Raw genomic sequence first — 18,283 nt, forward strand, 5'->3', positions numbered from 1 at the left:
GTTTTTAAAAAATATACATTTCGTTAAATACAATTTTTCCATTACTACCGTATCTTTTTTATTATTTTTTTAATGGTACCCTACGAAATTTGATTAAAAAAGGTATCTTCCTCACTTTTTTGGATCGCTAAAGTCCAAAAGAGAATACAAACCATCTGAAAGAACGCCAAAGTTAAAACCCACATGGCGTTTTTCTTGGTGTTCTTTTACTCCCATAGACTTCTAGGGGAGAAAAACGCCACAATTTCAGGGGAAAAAATGCAAAACCGTCAAGGAGCTGAAAAATGTCAAAAAAGAGTGAAAAACGCCAAAAGGATTTACAGCTAACATCTGGCAGCAGTGTTGTTTGGCCGAAAAAACGCCATGCGGCAGAATTGGCGTATTTCTTGGCATCTTCCCCCCTCAAAAAAAAACAAGTGGAATTCCAGCCTAAGGGAGATTTTACCAGCCAGGAAAATTAAGTATTACACAATGGTCATCTGCTTGAAAGTTAAACCTTGTTGGCTCAAAGATGGGTATTACAAGTGGAGGAATGTCAATGTTGTCAATATGGTCTAGTAGGGCATATGAACATAAGTTTTCTTGGTGGGACAAGCCCCATAACTAATTATATTGATCGCGAAACCATTGATCCATAACTCCAGTTGAATTTATTAAGTAATTCATTAGCATTACAAGTTGTGGGGGAAAAAATAAAAATGAAAAAATAAAAAATAAAATATATATATATTATATTTAATTATTTTTCGTTATCCATACAATTTTATAAGTTTATATTTCTCTATTATATTTTATTTACTCTTCTTTTGATTCTTCTTGTTCTTCTGCTAGTTTCATGGATTACTTCCCTCATCTGGGTCACTTATATCCACAGTACTGATGCACTACACTTAATTCTGCATATTGTTCAGCAGGTTTGGTTCACTTAGGGTTAACATCTGCTCTCAGCAGGTTTGACAGCCTGTGCTCTCACGATCCTGAAACACTGCCTCGCACACAGTGTTGACAGTTGCCGGGACAACGGGTCATTTGACCAGACTGGTCTCATGACAGGGATCTCATATCTGGAAGTGCTTTCAGCCTCTCACGCAGGCGCAGTAACTAATTACCCACGCTTGCAGCACCATTACATGGATCAGGTGAATGCCTCCCCTTCATTGTTCAGTATGTATGTATTTCTATTTATCGTTTTGTGTACACATGTGTTGCATATCTTCTTGTTATATGTAATTTAACTATGAATTGTATTTTTCAAGCTGTGTTTTTAATATTTTTACTATTACTCTGCACAGTATGCACTAGTGCACTTTATATACCAGTATGCACTATTTTTTTACATGAATTTACATTTGCACTTATGTAGTTTTTTATTTGATTTGTATTAATGATCACTTTATGAAATTGTTTGGCACTAATGATTTGTATGGGCATAAAAGCCTTCATAGGTTTGTGTATCACTATGCTTGAAAAAGGCTCCAGGAGGAGCTGAAACGTTGTAATGCTGACATGAGATATTAAATCACTTATTTTGTTGGAGTGTTGCGCCTGTATCTGGTTCTTATCTTGGATGGACTCTGATCAAGTCCTTTGGGACGCTGGCACCAATTTTTTGGTTGGACTGGATAAGTAGTGCTGCTTTATTTTGGGATTATATATATATATATATATATATATATATATATATATATATATTGTTTTTTTATTTATTTTATTAAATTTATTTTATTTTATTCAATTTATTGTATTACTATTGAGTACTATAAACTGATTTAAACACATTGTACGCTCTGAGGCTGGGTTCACATACATCTGCTTTGTCCGACCAGTTCTTTTCGGTCTTAGATGGACGCTATTGAAGATCTTGTTGTATCCATTGTCTGCTAGTCTGGAATCACTAGTAGTATATAAATGCAAGCAAGTAAAAGGTGAATTGCTTCCGCAACTGCTCCCATTGGACATTTAACTGTTCTCATAGGAAACATAAAGATTAATTTTGTCATCAATTTCCCTTTGAAATTTCTGTTCTATGCCAGAGGAAATTAGGAGAGGAGGGCCAACATTGTAATAGATAAAAAAAAAAAAATTATCCTACTAAAAACCATCCCTCTCATTTCCGCGGTCAGCTATCGTGAAGCAGCCAAGGATGCAACCAGACCTAATTGATTTATTTGAGGTATCATTTGTTTTCCAGTATGATGCTTTTACAGTATTTTCACTAATGTTTGTTATCAAGAAGAAACACTTACTGATAAACCACAAGAACGAAAAAAAAAGGGAAGCCAGAGTTAGACATAGAAGAAAATAGGATATAAATTCCTGTACATTTTTATATAATGGTTATTTTCAGTCATTTCAGTCTATCAAAACATCCTCTTACTGCCCTCTATTAACACTTGTTTTATCCAAGGCACAAGTTACATCTGGAAAGAAAATGTGTCCCCAAAGGCAATACATGGTCAGGAAAAAATGCCCATATTGTTAATGAGCCCGTGAAGACAGATTCTACAGAATATTAATCAGTTCATTATTTCAAAAATATAAAAGCGTAAAAAAAAATTCGAAAAAAACAACAAAACAATGCAAATTCAGGTACAAAGCTGTGAAACTGATGTAGAAGATGGCCTGCTTGGCATGTTGTCTTAGATGAACTTGGCCAGTGTAACATTGTAAGGTGTTTTTACATCTATCAATAATGTGTTATGTATCGCTATAATAATCGCATGGCCGTGAAGCCATTCATCCAGTGCTCCTCTAATGAGCGGCACAAATGAGCACATTAATGGCGGAATCAGACATTCTAATTGTTGGCTGGAAGACATTATTTCATGTCCATGGGCAGTTTTACACCAATTAAATGGTGCTATGTGCCAATCCTTTCCCCCTATGCATATCAATGAAATGCCAGCTAGGGAAGATGCAATGCATGTTAACTCTTTACAGAAATTTTTATATGTCTAGTATACACAGGACTTAAGCTTATTAGGGAAAATTATTGTATGACAGATTTGTTGTTAAAATACTTCCAACTGTCTCATTAAAATGAATGGGGCTATAAGAAATTGCTGCATATGTTGCTGAAACAATTCCATTCAGATACATGGAACTGCTTTCCAGACACAGAAACTTCTTCAAAAAATCTAGCAACGCTATCTTTAATTTTGCAGAATCACTTTTTCTGTAAGAGAGTACTATTTAGAGATTTTTGAAACAAAAAGAATTCTACATTTATCAACTATTACATTAAAACTCACTGCTTAATAGTGCATAGATTCCCATAGCTGCATAACTTAATGCCGGTCCCTAATGTAAAATCTTTAACAGAGCCCCCAGTTATGATGTTTCATGGTAATGGCAAACTCATATAGGAATGAGAGACCTTATGAGCCCCTTAGGTTCCTAGGCCCGGGACCTGCTTGCCCAGCCAACCAATGGCCACAGTGGTGTCCAATCTCGGTCAGTGATTGGCTGAGCAAGCAGGTCTTGAAAACCAAGCTTCTCTAAAAAAAATTACACATTCTGGGACAGAATAAACCTATTTCCCCCCTTGTTAGCTGGATATATATTCACTTATTACCTTTCCTCTAGAATGAGTCTACTGTCATGCTGCTGTAAAGGCTCTGATCCTTCTCTGACAAGCAGGGAAGAAACTAATTCTGTTAGCTGCTCTTTAGTAAACAGATTAACTAATGCTGTTAACTTGTTGGGAAAGAGTAACTGTCTGGAGAGTGAGTCCACTGGTATTTGGCTCAATAGGTGGACATGCACATTGCTATAAACGTTGAACATCAGGTGGTCTATACTTTGTAAGTTAATTGAAATATCTCATAGAGGAATTTTTTTTCATTCCTGGGCTGAGAGAAAACAAAACAATAAACAGGGCTCATCTGCCGCCGCTCCCCCAGTGTCCCAGTAGCTCCATTCCTTTGCCGCTATCTTCTCCCTGGTCCAGCCATGGTCAGTGAATCATGCTGCCAATCAACAAATCGCTGGCCGCATCGAAGTCCCCTCCCAGCGTGATGCATTGAGCCTAGGTGACCAATGCCGTGGCTCAATGCATTACACTGTTGCTCAGACTATCGTCAGCCAAGGCAGGACATAGCTGTGGCTGTAGATTTGTCGACATGTGAGTCCCGTTTATTGTTTTATTTTCTTGCAGCCTGAGTAATTAAAAAAAAAAAAATCCTGTCAGACTACTTCTTTAATCCCATAACTCTTCACTGTGTTGCTTTTTTACAACATGGGATTGGCAAATATAGAATTTTTTTTTCTGGTTACAAATATTTGTAGTATATGTATATCACTAAGTGCCTTGTCACATCAGAGAGCTAATTCAGGTGCACCTTCCCCAAATTTCTATTTCAATACATACAGCAGTTGGCACAACTAAAAAAGTTTCTCCTGGCACACTTGCACTCGATGATGCCCGAAGATACAACTAGGAGGTTTACACTGTACACCCAGGGTGCCTAATCTCCAGTACAACATGTAAATACACTTTAAGAAGAAAAAATAGAACGGGAGGCACTCTCTGCAAAATAGGCTCAAATGTAGATTTATGTTCTTCATGCAATAAAACGCAGCAGGATCGGTTGAGGATGCCTCTAGCTCTCTTAGTTGCGTCTTCAAACTGTCCTGCTGCGTTTTATTGCACAAAGGAAATAAATCTGCATTAGAGCCCATTTTAAATAAAGTATACTTTCTATGGGTGGTCCTTAGAAGGAACCCCAGTCTGAGCACTAGTAAGCAGGACTTGTGTTGCTTGTTGTTGTGTTGTTTGCTATCAATAGACATCCTGGAGCAGTCTTGTTACACATTTATTTAGGCACATGAAAGCATCTTTTTGTATAATATTTGTCGTCCCTTCAACTGATCCAAAGTGACAGAAAAAAACTGATGACAAATGCACAGTCCCATGGATGTTATGGATTAAGAAAACCTACCGAGATGGCACTAGTAATGAAGACCGATGCTAACCAATACAAGTGTGAGGTTAAGTGCATGAGATTGCATTTGTCTTCATCAGTTCTATCATTACAGGTTCCTTCTTGATTTCTCTCTTCTTTATTATTGACGTCAATAGGAGATTGATTGAAAAATCTGATGTCAATTTGTCATCCATTTTTTTAAGCCGTTCAAATCAGCTGAAGCATACAAAAAATATTGTGAAAAGAAAAGAGAAAACAGTTCCTTTATCTTTGGGATAAAGTTTCTGAAAAAGGCTGCAATCACATCATGATTTAGAGGTACAGCAGACAAATATGGCAGGAGAATGAGAAAAAAACGACTACTGCTGTATGCCCTTTTATTGGTTTATTGGTGTCAGCTAGTCACTAAGGTTGCCTCATTTTTGAACCATATCAGTTTTTGTTGCCATCCTTAAAGGGTACCTCTCATCAAATAAACTTTTGATATATTTTAGATTAATGAATGTTGAATAACTTTCCAATAGCATGTTAATGAAAAATATGCTTCTTTATATTGTAATTTTCCCTATCAGTCCTGTCAGCAAGCATTTCTGACTCATGCTGGAGTCCTAAACACTCAGAGCTGCCAGCCTGCTTTGTTCACAGCCAAACAGGCCGTGAACAAAGCAGGCTGGCAGCTCTGAGTGTTCTCCTTTGTGAACAAAGCAGACTGGCAGCTCATAGTGTTTAGGACTTCAGCATGAGTCTGAAATGCTTGCTGCCAGGACTGGTAGGGAGAGCTCTAATGGTAATTTCTTCAAAGTGGAAAATTAAATAGAAAGAAGCATATTTTTTTAATAACATGCAATTGTAAAGTTATTCTGCATACATTAATCTATAATATATCAAAAGTTTTTTTGATGAGAGGTACCCTTTAAAACTGTGGTCTGCTGTGATTTCAGTCCGTCAACAAAAACTCATACGGTTCAAAAATGAGCCAACCGGAGTAACTAGCTGACTCCGTCCGGCTCACTGGAATGAATAGGGCACTGCGGGGATATGGCAGAAGCAATTTTTTTTTTATTCTCCCGACTGCCATATTCGCAAATTGTGGTACAAATGCACTCTTAGACGTTTAGTCTTATAATGACTATTATTGCACTTGTGTACTTACAGTGAATGTCTAAGGCCTGTGTTGCTATTTGAGGTGCTGAACTTTCATGGTCCACTCTGCAGGTCACAACTGCACCGTCATCTTTGCGATCCCCTCGGAAATCCAGAACACTAACAACTGTGAATGTCTTTCCATTGCTGTCTCTCTCTAGTTTTTTCTCAACGTCTACATAAAAAAAAAAAAAAAAAAAAAAAAAATGAAAAAATAAATAAATTAAAAGTCAGGAGTTAAGTGAAAGATTCATTATAACATTATGAAAGCACATTGCCTTATTTCTGACTGCACTTCTAGACAAGTGAAAGACAGAAAGCATTGAGTAAGCCTTATTAAAGCGTATTAGGTGGCAGGGTTTTCTTTATAGTTTAATATGCAATTTACAAGAAGAGAAAGGAGAACTACTTATAGAAGTATTTTGATAGAAAATACTATGCCCAAGGTAAAAGTAAAATACCATTTATATTTTTTTATATTATTCTGAAGCAAATTTCTTATAACAGACTTAAGATTATCCCAAGTAAGTGTCTAGTACTGGAGATAGATAAGCATTGGTAACAATGGTTCAGTAAGCCATGACCCTCCACAAAGATAGAATGAAATACAATATCCAGTCAAAGCTGAAATCTTAGATTAATCCCAACATAATGACAGCACTATATCTGACCCCGGCACAAACTGCTGGCTATGACAGCAAATACAAATGCTCAGCTTCAGTTTTTACATTTATTGATTTATTTTTCTAGAATTTAAAGGGGCTATCCAACTTTTTCAGGGTTTAAAGTATTTGGGACTGATCCTTAGCAGCTTGTTAACAGTATTTACACCTTAATGACTACTGTATTTCTATGATACAATTTTGGATCAGTGAATTAATGTAGTTCCAGTATTACACACAATAAGGGTTATTTATAGAGCTGAACCAGTGGTGCAAATGACAAAATATTGCTTAATTTTGTGCATAACTGGAGATTTTGCTCTAAAATCCATGTATGCACAGCAAAATTTTACATTTGTAGCACCATACCGTTTTTGCCAAAGGGACTGGAAGAGATTGCGGCCTCGCATTAAGGGGGCCTGCTGGGGGAACACTCTCTTAACATGCAACTTTTGGGCCAACCTACAAAACCATAGGCCACAGAGCCGCTAAATTTGCTAAGAGGTGGGCTTCTACTAGTAAATCCAGTGGGCAAAAAAATTTGGGTGGTCCTCTCCTTATGTGCCCCAAAACACTGCAGTTGGTAAATGAACCCCCCAAACCCCCAATAGACTATATTGTGTAGTGGAGAGAAATGGAGATGCATTCTAAAAAGAAGAGGAAGATGCATCTCTTTCTTCTTTACAATGGGTTCTCTTTTGACCTCAATTGCAACATCATTGATTGAAGATCTATAGTCTGTTACACTTTGTTGCTAAATTTCTGTAGTGTGCATGGGCCCTTAGAAACTACTGTATAAGCATCAAAAGAACATGTCATCAAGGACATCTTGAAAAATCCCTTCAAAGAGGTAAGGCTGGGTTTAATTATATCAGGCGTCGGAATAGTTTCCCTCCAGTGTGCACCCACCCTTATTCAGCCGATAAAACGTGACTTGTATTGAAAGTAAGTGGCATAAAGTACATATTGTCAGCAGTTTCCTACATAATGAGATGTTTATATCCTACTGCCTAGGGTTATGACCTAAAGTCATGTTTATAGCTTGTTGCCTAGGGTTACAACCTAAAGTGATGTTTATAGTTTGTTGACTATGGTTACGCAATTCAAATTCAGCTTTCTGGAAGGACATGCTTAGTTGAAGCATAAGGAAATATAGGAGGGTGAACTGTTTGATTGTGAAACAATGGAGGATGGGAACTGGGAACTAATGTGAGAAGGTCAGCAGTGAGGGAGCACAATATAAACTGCACAAGAGGATAGAAGCTAACTCTTCAACAACCAGGGGAATACAAGACAAAGAGAACAACAATTCAAGATGGGAACTGTTGTCTGCTAAGCACATGGGCTGCTTCTGAAGCCCTGCTCTCTCTTAAGTGCTCAGAAGGAGTACATAGGGGGCGACACATGACAAGAAAAAGTAGTTTTAGATGTGTTTTAGATGTGAAGGATATATGTAGTAATATATATATATATATATATATATATATATATATATATATATATATATATAGTAGAATTGTTGTTTTACTGTTTCACCATGTATCATAACTCTGGAGTCTTCTTCCAATTCTCTCAACTGAATGCTGGAATGCCCCTTTAATGTCAATAATATTAAGAATAAAAAATTTGATACTTTGAACGTATAAATGTATCTCACCTGTTATTTCTTGGTCACCTTTGAACCATTTTAAATCTGCAGCTGGTTTGCTACCAGAGGTTTTACATGTCAGTCGTATTGGGTCTCCTTCCATAACTGGGGATGTATAGCCTGTAATGTGTGGCTTTTCTGGAACACCTAAACCAAGATAGAGTTAACACAAGTAAATATTATATGTCAAAAACATAGTAAATGGCAAAAAATAAATACATTAACTCCTTCAGGACGAAGGGCGTACCTGTACGCCCCTCGCCCGATCCCGGTGTTTAAAACGGGGCCACACCATGACCCCGCATCACACCAGGTCGGTCTGCTAACGATAGGGACCCTGGGCTAATAGTGTGTGGCACCGATCGTTGTGCCGCGTGCTATTAACCCTTTAGACGCGGCAATCAAAGTTGACCACCACGTCTAAAAAGGAAAGTGAACGCTTCCCGGAAGCTCAGTTGGGCTGATTAAGACATTGTGATAAAATCACAATGTCACGATCAGCTAGGATGTGAGCAGAGACACCTCACCTTGCTCCGTCGCGTCCGATCGGCGTTTGATGGCTCCAATCCTGAGCTACAGGCTTGAGAAATCGAGCCCCTATCTCACTGATCCATGCAAAGCTATGGCTTTGCAGGGATTAAGGTAAGAGATCAGTGAGTGCAGTGTTATAGGTCCCTATGGGAGCTATAACACTGCAAAAAAAAGTGAGTTTTTTTTAACAAAGGTCATTTAATCCCTTCCCTAATAAAAGTTTGAATCACCCCCCTTTTCCCATAAATAAAAACTGTAAATAAAAATAAACATATGTGGTATCGCCACGTGCGTAAATGTCCAAACTATAAAAGTATATAATTAATTAAACCGCATGGTCAATGGCGTATGTGCAAAAAGAACCTTCCAAAGTCCAAAATAGCGTGTTTCTTGTCACTTTTTCTATCATGAAAAAAAGAATAAAAAGCGATAAAAAAGTCCAATCAATACAAATATGGTACCGATAAAAACTTCAGAATATGGCGCAAAAAATTAATCCTCATACCGGCCCATATGCGGAGAAATAAAAAAAAAAAGTTATGGGGGTTAGAAGATGTGAATTTTCAACGTATACCTTTTCCTGCATGTAGTTATGATTTTTTTTACGAAGTACGACAATATCCAACCTATATAAGTAGGGTATCATTTTAACCGTATGGCTGTACAGAATAAAGATAATAAAGATTTTTTTTTACCAAAAAATGCACTGCGTAGAAACGGAAGCCCCCAAAATTTACAAAATCAAATTTTTTCTTCAATTTTGTCGCACAATGAATTTTTTTTCCATTTCGCCTTGGATTTTTTTGGTAAAATGACTAATGTCACTTCAAAGTAGAATTGGTGGCACAAAAAATAAGCCATCATATGGAATTTTATGTGCAAAATTTAAAGCATTATGATTTTTAGAAGGTGATGAGGAAAAAATGAAAATGCAAAAACGGAAAAACCCTGCATCCTTAAGGGGTTAAAAAATAGATAGATGATATATATAGATAGATAGGTAGGTAGGTAGATAGATAAATAGATAGACAGATCAATAGATATAGTAATAAAAATTACACATGTAAATTGGCAAATAAATGGATACATGGATAGATAATAAAACAGCAGTATATTTAATAAAATATTAAAAGTAACTTATAAGTAATGTACAAAATATAGAATCAATAAATATATAAAACAATAAATGATAGAAAATAGTAAATAGTCAAATAAAAAATGTAGTAAATTAAAAATAATAAAAACAATAAAAACATCAGTGAATAAAAAATGCCTCAGCTGATAAAGAAGGCCATGCAAATTTAAAGTAAATTGCTGTTATAAACAGACTTCTAAATAATAATAATAATAATAATAATAATAAAAATAATATGTTGAAATAACAAAGAGCAGATTGTATGTAGAAAAACATTCATTTTCTTAGCAATGCCTGTATAATGCCGAACCATCCGTTCATATGATGGATTTAGCCATACATTTATACTTTGGATCCAAAGATAGGTCTCGGTGGAAAAGCATTAAGCTGAGGAAGTTATTATTCTGATATACTGTGCTTAGAATGGGTAGTTTTTGTCCTTAATGCAAACTTGTAAAGATTTTTTTTTTTGTAAAATAGTCTCAGCGGGGCTTACAAAAAAGCCAGCTCTCACATACTATGCACAAAACCAATTCACTAGCTGGATTAACTTTAATATAACTGGCATCCAGCATTAGTCCGATTAAGTGAAGGAACCTGGTATTCTAAAACAAGTGAAGTTCAAGGACAAAAAAAAAAAATCAATCTTTAAAATTGTGTAACAGGTTAGGAATATAGGTGTGTTTGCAATAAACTATAGCAATTTCATCTGATTCAGCTGCTGACATTCAATGAATCTCATAAAGTGTGGAGTTTAAGTGTTATTCCGCAGCTTTCTCGATGAATCTCTTTCATTTTTAGTGTCACTGAAACCCTCGGAAGGAAAAAAGGGACAGATCATTTAGGGAATAAGGTATAAATGGTGAAGTACTCCCAATAAAACAACAAAAGCTAATAGTCTGTGGCAGAAATGGCAGGAACCGAGAAAAAACCAAGGCACAAAAAAAGAAAGCAGCTATAAAACTTTCCTTAATTTTAGAGCTTTATGACCACCATGTCCTTAAGAATATATAGTTGTAAGTTGAACGTTAGGCTGTAGCCAAAGCACTATCCCCTGAACATAAATGGAAACCAACACACAAAAGCCCTATAAAAAAAAGAGTTAAAGAAAAAAAGGGAGTGTTCAGAGGTAAACAAATAAATAAAAATAAAATAGTAGAAATGTAGAAAAGTCACACATTTTTGTGTAAAACCTCAGTTTGCACAAAAATGTGACTCTTTGGCCTTTTACTCCAGTTTTGCTTGTTTTTAAGAAGTTAGTGGGGCTTGTTGCAAAATGGACTTGGTTTAATCTCACACAGAGTTTACTAGTAATAAATGCTAGCCTATTAATAAATTGGCTGGTTGATCAGAAGATTGATATGCAAGTAACAAATTAGATAAGCCAACTGAGCATGCTTCATACAACAGGAGAGGGACAAGAGCTTACATTTACTCCTGATGTCCTAAAGGGGTTAATGTTAAAAATTCAGACATGATTTGACGGAAACCTAGCCAGAAACCTGAAAAGTAAAATAAAATAAACAAAAAAATCAACAAATAAAAAAAATTTAGAGAATTGAAAGACCCCCATATACTTTACATAGCTGGTCTATCCTAACCAAATTTGCAGGTTCAGGCTATGTTCATGCATTTTAAAATGAATAGGAAAATATGTCTGTTAAATAGGAATTAAATTTAGGAATTTTTTTAAGAGCATGTCCACTGATTGCCACCTTTCCATTGACATTTAATTGTACACATAATTAGATTAAAATTATAGACAAATTTATAGTCAAGTCCTATTTTATGGACATATTTTGCTATTCATTTTATGATGTATGAACATAGTCTTACCCAACGTCTATTACTAGCAGAGTACTGTTTTTTCCTACTATAACCTTGTAGGAGAAAAAAAGCAACACAGGAGGATACTCTTGTCCTCATACTGTGACTTGATATCGCAACCTCATATCCTGTCCTCATATCCCATCCTCATATTCCAACCTCATATCCCATTCTCCTCATGTCCTGTCCTAATATTACGACCTCATATGCTATCTTTAGGTGGGACTGAGTTGTGATGAGGAGATTGTAGGCCGTAATAAGAAGGCTTTGTGGGGTGTGGTTTTGTGAGAGTGGATATGAATGGCAAGCAAAACAAATGCACAAAAAGGTTGAAAATAAAGGGGTGAGGTGCTTGTGGGAGGGGATGTGAATTTGTGGGAGGTGTGTGGCTTGAAAGCCAGACCAATACACCAAAATAGAAGTGGGTATGGCTTATTGGAGGAGGTGTGGCTTGCAAGTCAGATGGACACAATTATCAAGAGATGCAGAGCTTATGGAGTAAGGTGGGGCTAAGAATGGGCAGCTCAAAGGAGCCCATACATAAGAGAAAAGTATGTCAAATTGACTGATTTCTGTGGGACCAGCCAGCTATATTTTGTATATCGGAGTGTGGTTGATGTTGGGAAAAGAAGGAAAAGCCATGTTGAATTCAATGCCTAATCTCTATTGAGCATGCACATGAATGGGGAAGAAGGGAGGAATAACTGAAAGCATAACTGAATCTATTAAAGGTGTATGACACCTCATGAGTTATATCTGTGCTTTGGTTAAAAGGTAACAGCCAAAGGAGAATTGAATATAGACAGGAACATTTATGGAACATACTTGCCTTTATTTCACTTCTCTTTTTTTTATTTTATTTTATTTTTTTGGGCTGGAGTAGTTTTATTATGGGATAATCATGATAACTGTACAAAGTTTTTGTAAATAAGATTGGTTTAAAGAAAAATGGGGGGGGATATTCAAAGATTTTGCTTAAAATGTGGCGCACACTATTAACACCAGATATTTAGACATTTATTACCTGATTTAGCTCCCTGTTAGTCAATTTTTTGTAATGGGGCATGGTTAGGGCATGGTTAGGCTTTTTGTGCTATTGACCTATTAACACCCTATTTTTAATAGTTTAGTGCCTCTTTCTGGTGCACAAAGTGTCGCAGTTAATACCAACTATATCTGGTATTAAAGCATGTGCTATTAGCCCCATATTTTCGAAAGACCAAAAACACTTCTGAAAATGAGGCGCAAAATAAAGAGACCTAATAACACAAGTCTTTGAATATCCCCCCCCCCCAATGTTCCAGACAGAGATCCTTCATCTAAACAAAACTAACTTTTTTGTCAGTTTGCAGTACTTACCTAAAACTGTGAGGAAAGCCTTGGAAGTTTTGACAGGCATTGTAAACAAGGAACATGTATACTGCCCTTCATCTGACAACAAGACGTCATTAATGCTGATACTCAGTTCATGCCAAGAGGCTCGGACCAGTTCAATTCTGTTGTCTCTAAGTGCTGAAAGAAACACAAAAACAAAACAGTTTAATTATATCGAAGGACTTAGTTAAAAAAATAACTGTATGTTCAAAGGAGTTTAAGTTTCCTCAATAGCATAGAAAGTCTCTAAACCATTTATGAACAGTCATCTTGCTTAATTCAAGAGCCAACTAAAAATCTTGAGTTCATGACAGTATAGAGGTTTAGGCTTTGTTAGTTCTGGCTAGGTTCACATTGTCATTGTGTTCTGTCCTTTTTTCCCACCGAACAGCCCCAAAACATGTGAGAGCACAACTGACTCTACCATGTCACTATCTGGTCCCAACGGATCCCATTGACTTGAATAGGGTCCATCAGGGATCCGGTAGTTTACTGGAATTTAGGGGAGACAAAAATAGTGTATATACAAACTCCTGTCGTTCCCACTGACTTACTGATGGAGCTCTGTATAAAAGAGCCTGATGGCAACGTGAAGGAGCCCTTACACTAGAGGTGGCTGCAGTCAGCTAGAAATGTATCACTTTATATATTTTGAAAATAATGAGACAGTTTTGCAATTTAATTTTCCCAGACCTAAAAAATGTTATTTACCTCCTGCAGCTCCCCCATTGCCTCCTGTATACCCTTCTCAGTCTCTGCAGTGTGGTCGACACGTCACACTGAAGCATAGCTGATCGCCGGCCGTAGCAATGCCCTGCATCAGCCAGTAATAGGCTGGGTGGCACCGTCCCTGCCCCACCTTTCTTCTTAGTGCAGGGGTTCAATATGTCATTTCCCCAGAGCCTATCACCAGTTGAGGCAGGACATCACCTACTAAGCTAAGTCACTGTGTGACGAATCAACGACAACAAGAATTAAGAGAATCACTGTGAAGGCTTGGAGAGGGAAAATGGAGGCACAAGGGGAGCATTGGGAAGTAAGTCCAGTTTTTTATTTTGCCTAAAAAAAACACAAAGCCTAAAAATTATACCATTTTGGTAAATTTGGACCACTATGGACTCACTTTTTATATATATATATATATATATATATATATATATATATATATATTTATCAATACTCCTTAAGACACAGTAGGCTAGATTAAAATGTGCTTAACACATTGACTATGGAGAACAATTGGAGGTCTGCCTTCTAAAATAAGGATCGATTAATATATTGATAAGCACAGAAAAATAACATATGATTTCGGAAAGTGGAGACTCTTTACAAGCTTATCAATTCAGAACCACGTCAGTCAGATACAGCATAATGGATGATGTACCCAATTTCAGAACAGGACACATTTAATTCAAAATTTTGCGACCATAAAAATCTCTTCTCTTCAATAATAAAAGTAAAAAGTCAATTGTTCAACTTGGTTTAATAAGAAGAATCGCCATTCTTCAAAAGGGGTTTATGACCTCCAAACAATACGAATTATATTCAGATAATCTATGAACATTATGATGTTATGAATAATACCCGTATTCTGTCCTTTTCTTCCTAGAAATGCTCCATAATACATAAGTTCAAAATGAATAACCACCATTGAGCCTTATCAAATATGCAGAAACGTGTGATATTTTTTATGTGTTTTACCCAATAAAACATTGAGCACCTAATTTCACTGATTATTATTGACAAGAAATTGTGGGACATGATTTCAGCTGTAGAAATAATTGTATCACTTTTCCATAATGTGGATTAAATGATTGGGAGTTATGAGTCAACGGCTTATCTGCAATGCATGTAAAAAGGTAATTTCTCGAAACATCTTATTACGAAAAAGACCTCAATCATCAATGCATAGAACACCAGGGAATCACCTACAGCATCCCTTAAGCACCAAATCCATTCATGCTTAACAGAAACTCATTGGCATTAATAGGAATAACATACTTGAATCAAAGTCTGAAATCAAATCTACAACATAAAGGAGACCAGTAATAAACATCATTAGGGTACAGTTCACTTCTCTAATTTCCTGCATTCACAGATCTCATTCAGAGCTGGAAAATTTATAGGATGGCTCCGGGAAAAATGTCTATTGGTATGAAGAAGGAATGATTGAAGGAAATGTTTAAATGTTTGACATTTTTATTGCTATTTATTTATAGTGTGCAGCCGTATATGTGTAACTAATAGGATGACCACAAGCATCTCTATAAGGGGGCAGAGATAGCAGCATGACCTAAGTCCTGGTGCCTCTAGAAGACCCAAGAGGCAAGAGGTAGGGACCCTGATACAGATTTTACCAAAAATTAAAAAAAAAGGACTTTTTGGTGCTTCCAAATCTTGACAGCCATACTCTTTTCATTTTCAAATAAGTTGTGAGGGCTTATTTTTTTTTCTTTTTGCCTTATTGGTACCATAAGGGACCAAAATTAGCAAATTATTTTTTAAACAGTGTTCTTTGTAAATGATAAAAAAACATGGTTTTATAGTACAAGTCATTATAAATGAGGTGATACCTATTATGTATGTTTTTTTTATTGCTCTTCACAGGCTTCTGTACGTGGCTGACCTGGAGTCCGTAATCTGGCCTCTGGCTGCCATTGGAACCCTAAAATCACATATAGGTAACAGGGGCAGCCCTACACCCATGTGAATCCTATAGATGCAGTGTGTCTGGCTGTAAGGCAACTAGCTTCAAAAGCCCTTCCCAACTGTTTTGTCTACAATAGGGACTAAAAACACTAAAATATTCCCTTTCCCTCCTTGGCTCATCACCCTGAAGACCCCGACCCCCAGAAATTGTATAGATTGACATTAATTTGAGCATATATTCTCTCTGCTTACTTTTAGTATTCATTTTCAGTTTACAGCTCCTTTCAATCAGAATATAGTCAATTAATGTACTGAAAATTTTTTTTTTTTACCAAATTACTTCTGAAAGAAAGGTACAACTTAAAAAAAATTATCCTTTTATATTCTCTCCGGTAATTCCACGGCAGGCAAATTATACATTTAAATAAACATCAAGGTTACTTCATGCATCCCACTTTACAACTGTCAAATCACTTGCATAATTATTAGAAATATCAACAGCCGCAATTGTTTTTACAATTCCCATGATATCTCCGCTATTACAAGGAAAATATCATAAAGCACTGACATGTAAATATGGGAGCAACTGAATATTATTGAATATTACAATGTCATAACCTGAAATTATATACAACTGTTGTTATAGTCAGTGTTTTGCTATACTGCACTTGAGGTAATTAATTTCCATAGTATTATCATCCTGCCTTTGTGAAGAAAGTGTTTGTTTATAAGAAGGCTAACACATTGGGATCAATGCAGAATTTTGATGGAGGGAATGCTGGACGTATGTTCTTTTCGCACTATATTCTGAATGTGCAGTTTGGTAACCAAACTTTTTCTTACAGATGTTTATTTTCCTACTGTGACAGTTGACTGGATATGTGGAGAAATAAGTGACACAAGATCAGCAGCTTTGAAAAAGAATTTGATCTTCAATACTCTACTGGGAGATGTTTATGCTATGTGTATGTGAGCCCATATGCTGTATGTGCACCGAGTGGTTGCAATGTGATTTAGGTCATGTTCAGAGTTGAGCTACCATGTAAAGAAATGTACAGTACAGTCATTCAAATTGTATTGTATTCCACTTTTTTAAAAATCTAAAATCATCTCAGCCTAGCAGAAAGCATAAAAAATCAACAGCATACATGTAATATGCAATATCAAGGAAAAGAGACTGCACTCACCATAGGCAACGGAGCTTTATTACGGCATTCCAGGTAACAAAAATAGATGGATGGAGGGAGGCGGGGGGACGTACTCCAGGATAGGCTGTTTCACGCCAGAAATGGTGCTTCTTCAAGCTGGTTTACCTGGCCACGTCATCCATGACTCCTAATATGGTCCTCATGGTGGGCGGGCCATGGGTAAAGTGTAATAACACACTGCACATGTGATCAGGGTAAAACATAAACAAACACACGTGGTAGGGAAATAGACAGATGAACATCACATAATTGCATGTCATTCTCACAGTGCCTGCGATAAGGAAAGCTATACATTTAAATAATGTTGCAAACAAACCAAATAGTATCATAGAAATGGAGCCAATTCTAGACGATCGTTAAGTCCGAGAATACCTGCCTCCTCTCTGCGTAGGAGGGTGGCGTGTCTATCACCTCCCCCAGGCAGGGTCTTGACTCTTTCAATTCCGGCAAATTTCAGGACTTTAGGATCGCTAGCATGGACTTCCTTTACGTGCTGAATGAGACGAGGGGCCCCCACACCAGTCCTAATAGAGCGGACATGCTCTCGAAAACGGACATAAAGGGGCCAAATCGTCTTGCCAACGTAAAAGAAATCGCAAGGGCATAAAATGACGTAGACCAAATATGAGGTACGGCAGGTAACAAGGTCCGTAACTTTATGACGATCGCCTCCTAATTGTATGCTTTTGGTTGCTAGGTTTTTGGTACAAAAGGGACAAGACCTGCATGGAAAGTTCCCCGTAGGAAGACCTCTTTTAAGCCAGTTCCCACCGTTACCTGGCAACTCATTGGGTACCGTATTCGTTTTCTTAAGAATGTCGCCTAAGGTCCGATTCTTCCTACATGTAATCAAAGGGGCATTCTTGGCGACATCTTTTAATTCGGGATCGGACTCCAGGATATACCAGTGTTTCCGGATGGTGCTGGCTACAAGGTTGTTCATGTTGGTGTTTGTGACAGACAAAATAAATCTTTTAGGTTTGTTGTTCAATCTAGATTTTGGATGCAGCAAATTAGACCTAGGAATAGAAAGGGCTTTGCTCAAAGCCTCATCAATGATTTTAACGGGGCAACTGCGATCGAGTAGTATAAATTTTAGATCAGAAGCCTGTACCCTAGAGCTATCATCCTCACTATTCACCTTTCTTAATCTCAAGAATTGTGAATAGGGGATACTCCTC

The 18,283-nt window shown here is 36.9% G+C and overlaps 1 protein-coding gene and 1 long non-coding RNA gene across 3 annotated transcripts in view; one reads left to right on the plus strand and one right to left on the minus strand.

The window, feature by feature from the left end:
• Positions 1–18,283, minus strand: part of CADM2 (cell adhesion molecule 2) — a 486,710-nt gene that overhangs the window by 255,328 nt on the left and 213,099 nt on the right. Inside the window, exons 3-5 of the mRNA XM_056559359.1 lie at positions 13,231–13,385; positions 8,388–8,525; positions 6,079–6,243 (exon numbers count right to left, since the gene is read on the minus strand). Of these exons, the coding sequence (XP_056415334.1) occupies positions 6,079–6,243; positions 8,388–8,525; positions 13,231–13,385 (458 nt within the window). The remainder of the gene's footprint in view (positions 1–6,078; positions 6,244–8,387; positions 8,526–13,230; positions 13,386–18,283) is intronic.
• Positions 1,052–16,910, plus strand: LOC130357043 (uncharacterized). Of its 2 annotated transcripts, none has more exons than XR_008889081.1 (4): positions 1,052–1,139; positions 15,465–15,577; positions 15,853–15,926; positions 16,740–16,910. It is a non-coding gene; the product is annotated as an uncharacterized LOC130357043 (long non-coding RNA). The 2 variants fall into 2 exon arrangements; XR_008889080.1 differs by having other exon boundaries at positions 1,066–1,164.

The sequence above is a fragment of the Hyla sarda genome, chromosome 2 (genome assembly GCF_029499605.1).
Source record: "Hyla sarda isolate aHylSar1 chromosome 2, aHylSar1.hap1, whole genome shotgun sequence".
Classification (NCBI taxonomy): Eukaryota; Metazoa; Chordata; class Amphibia; order Anura; family Hylidae; genus Hyla; species Hyla sarda.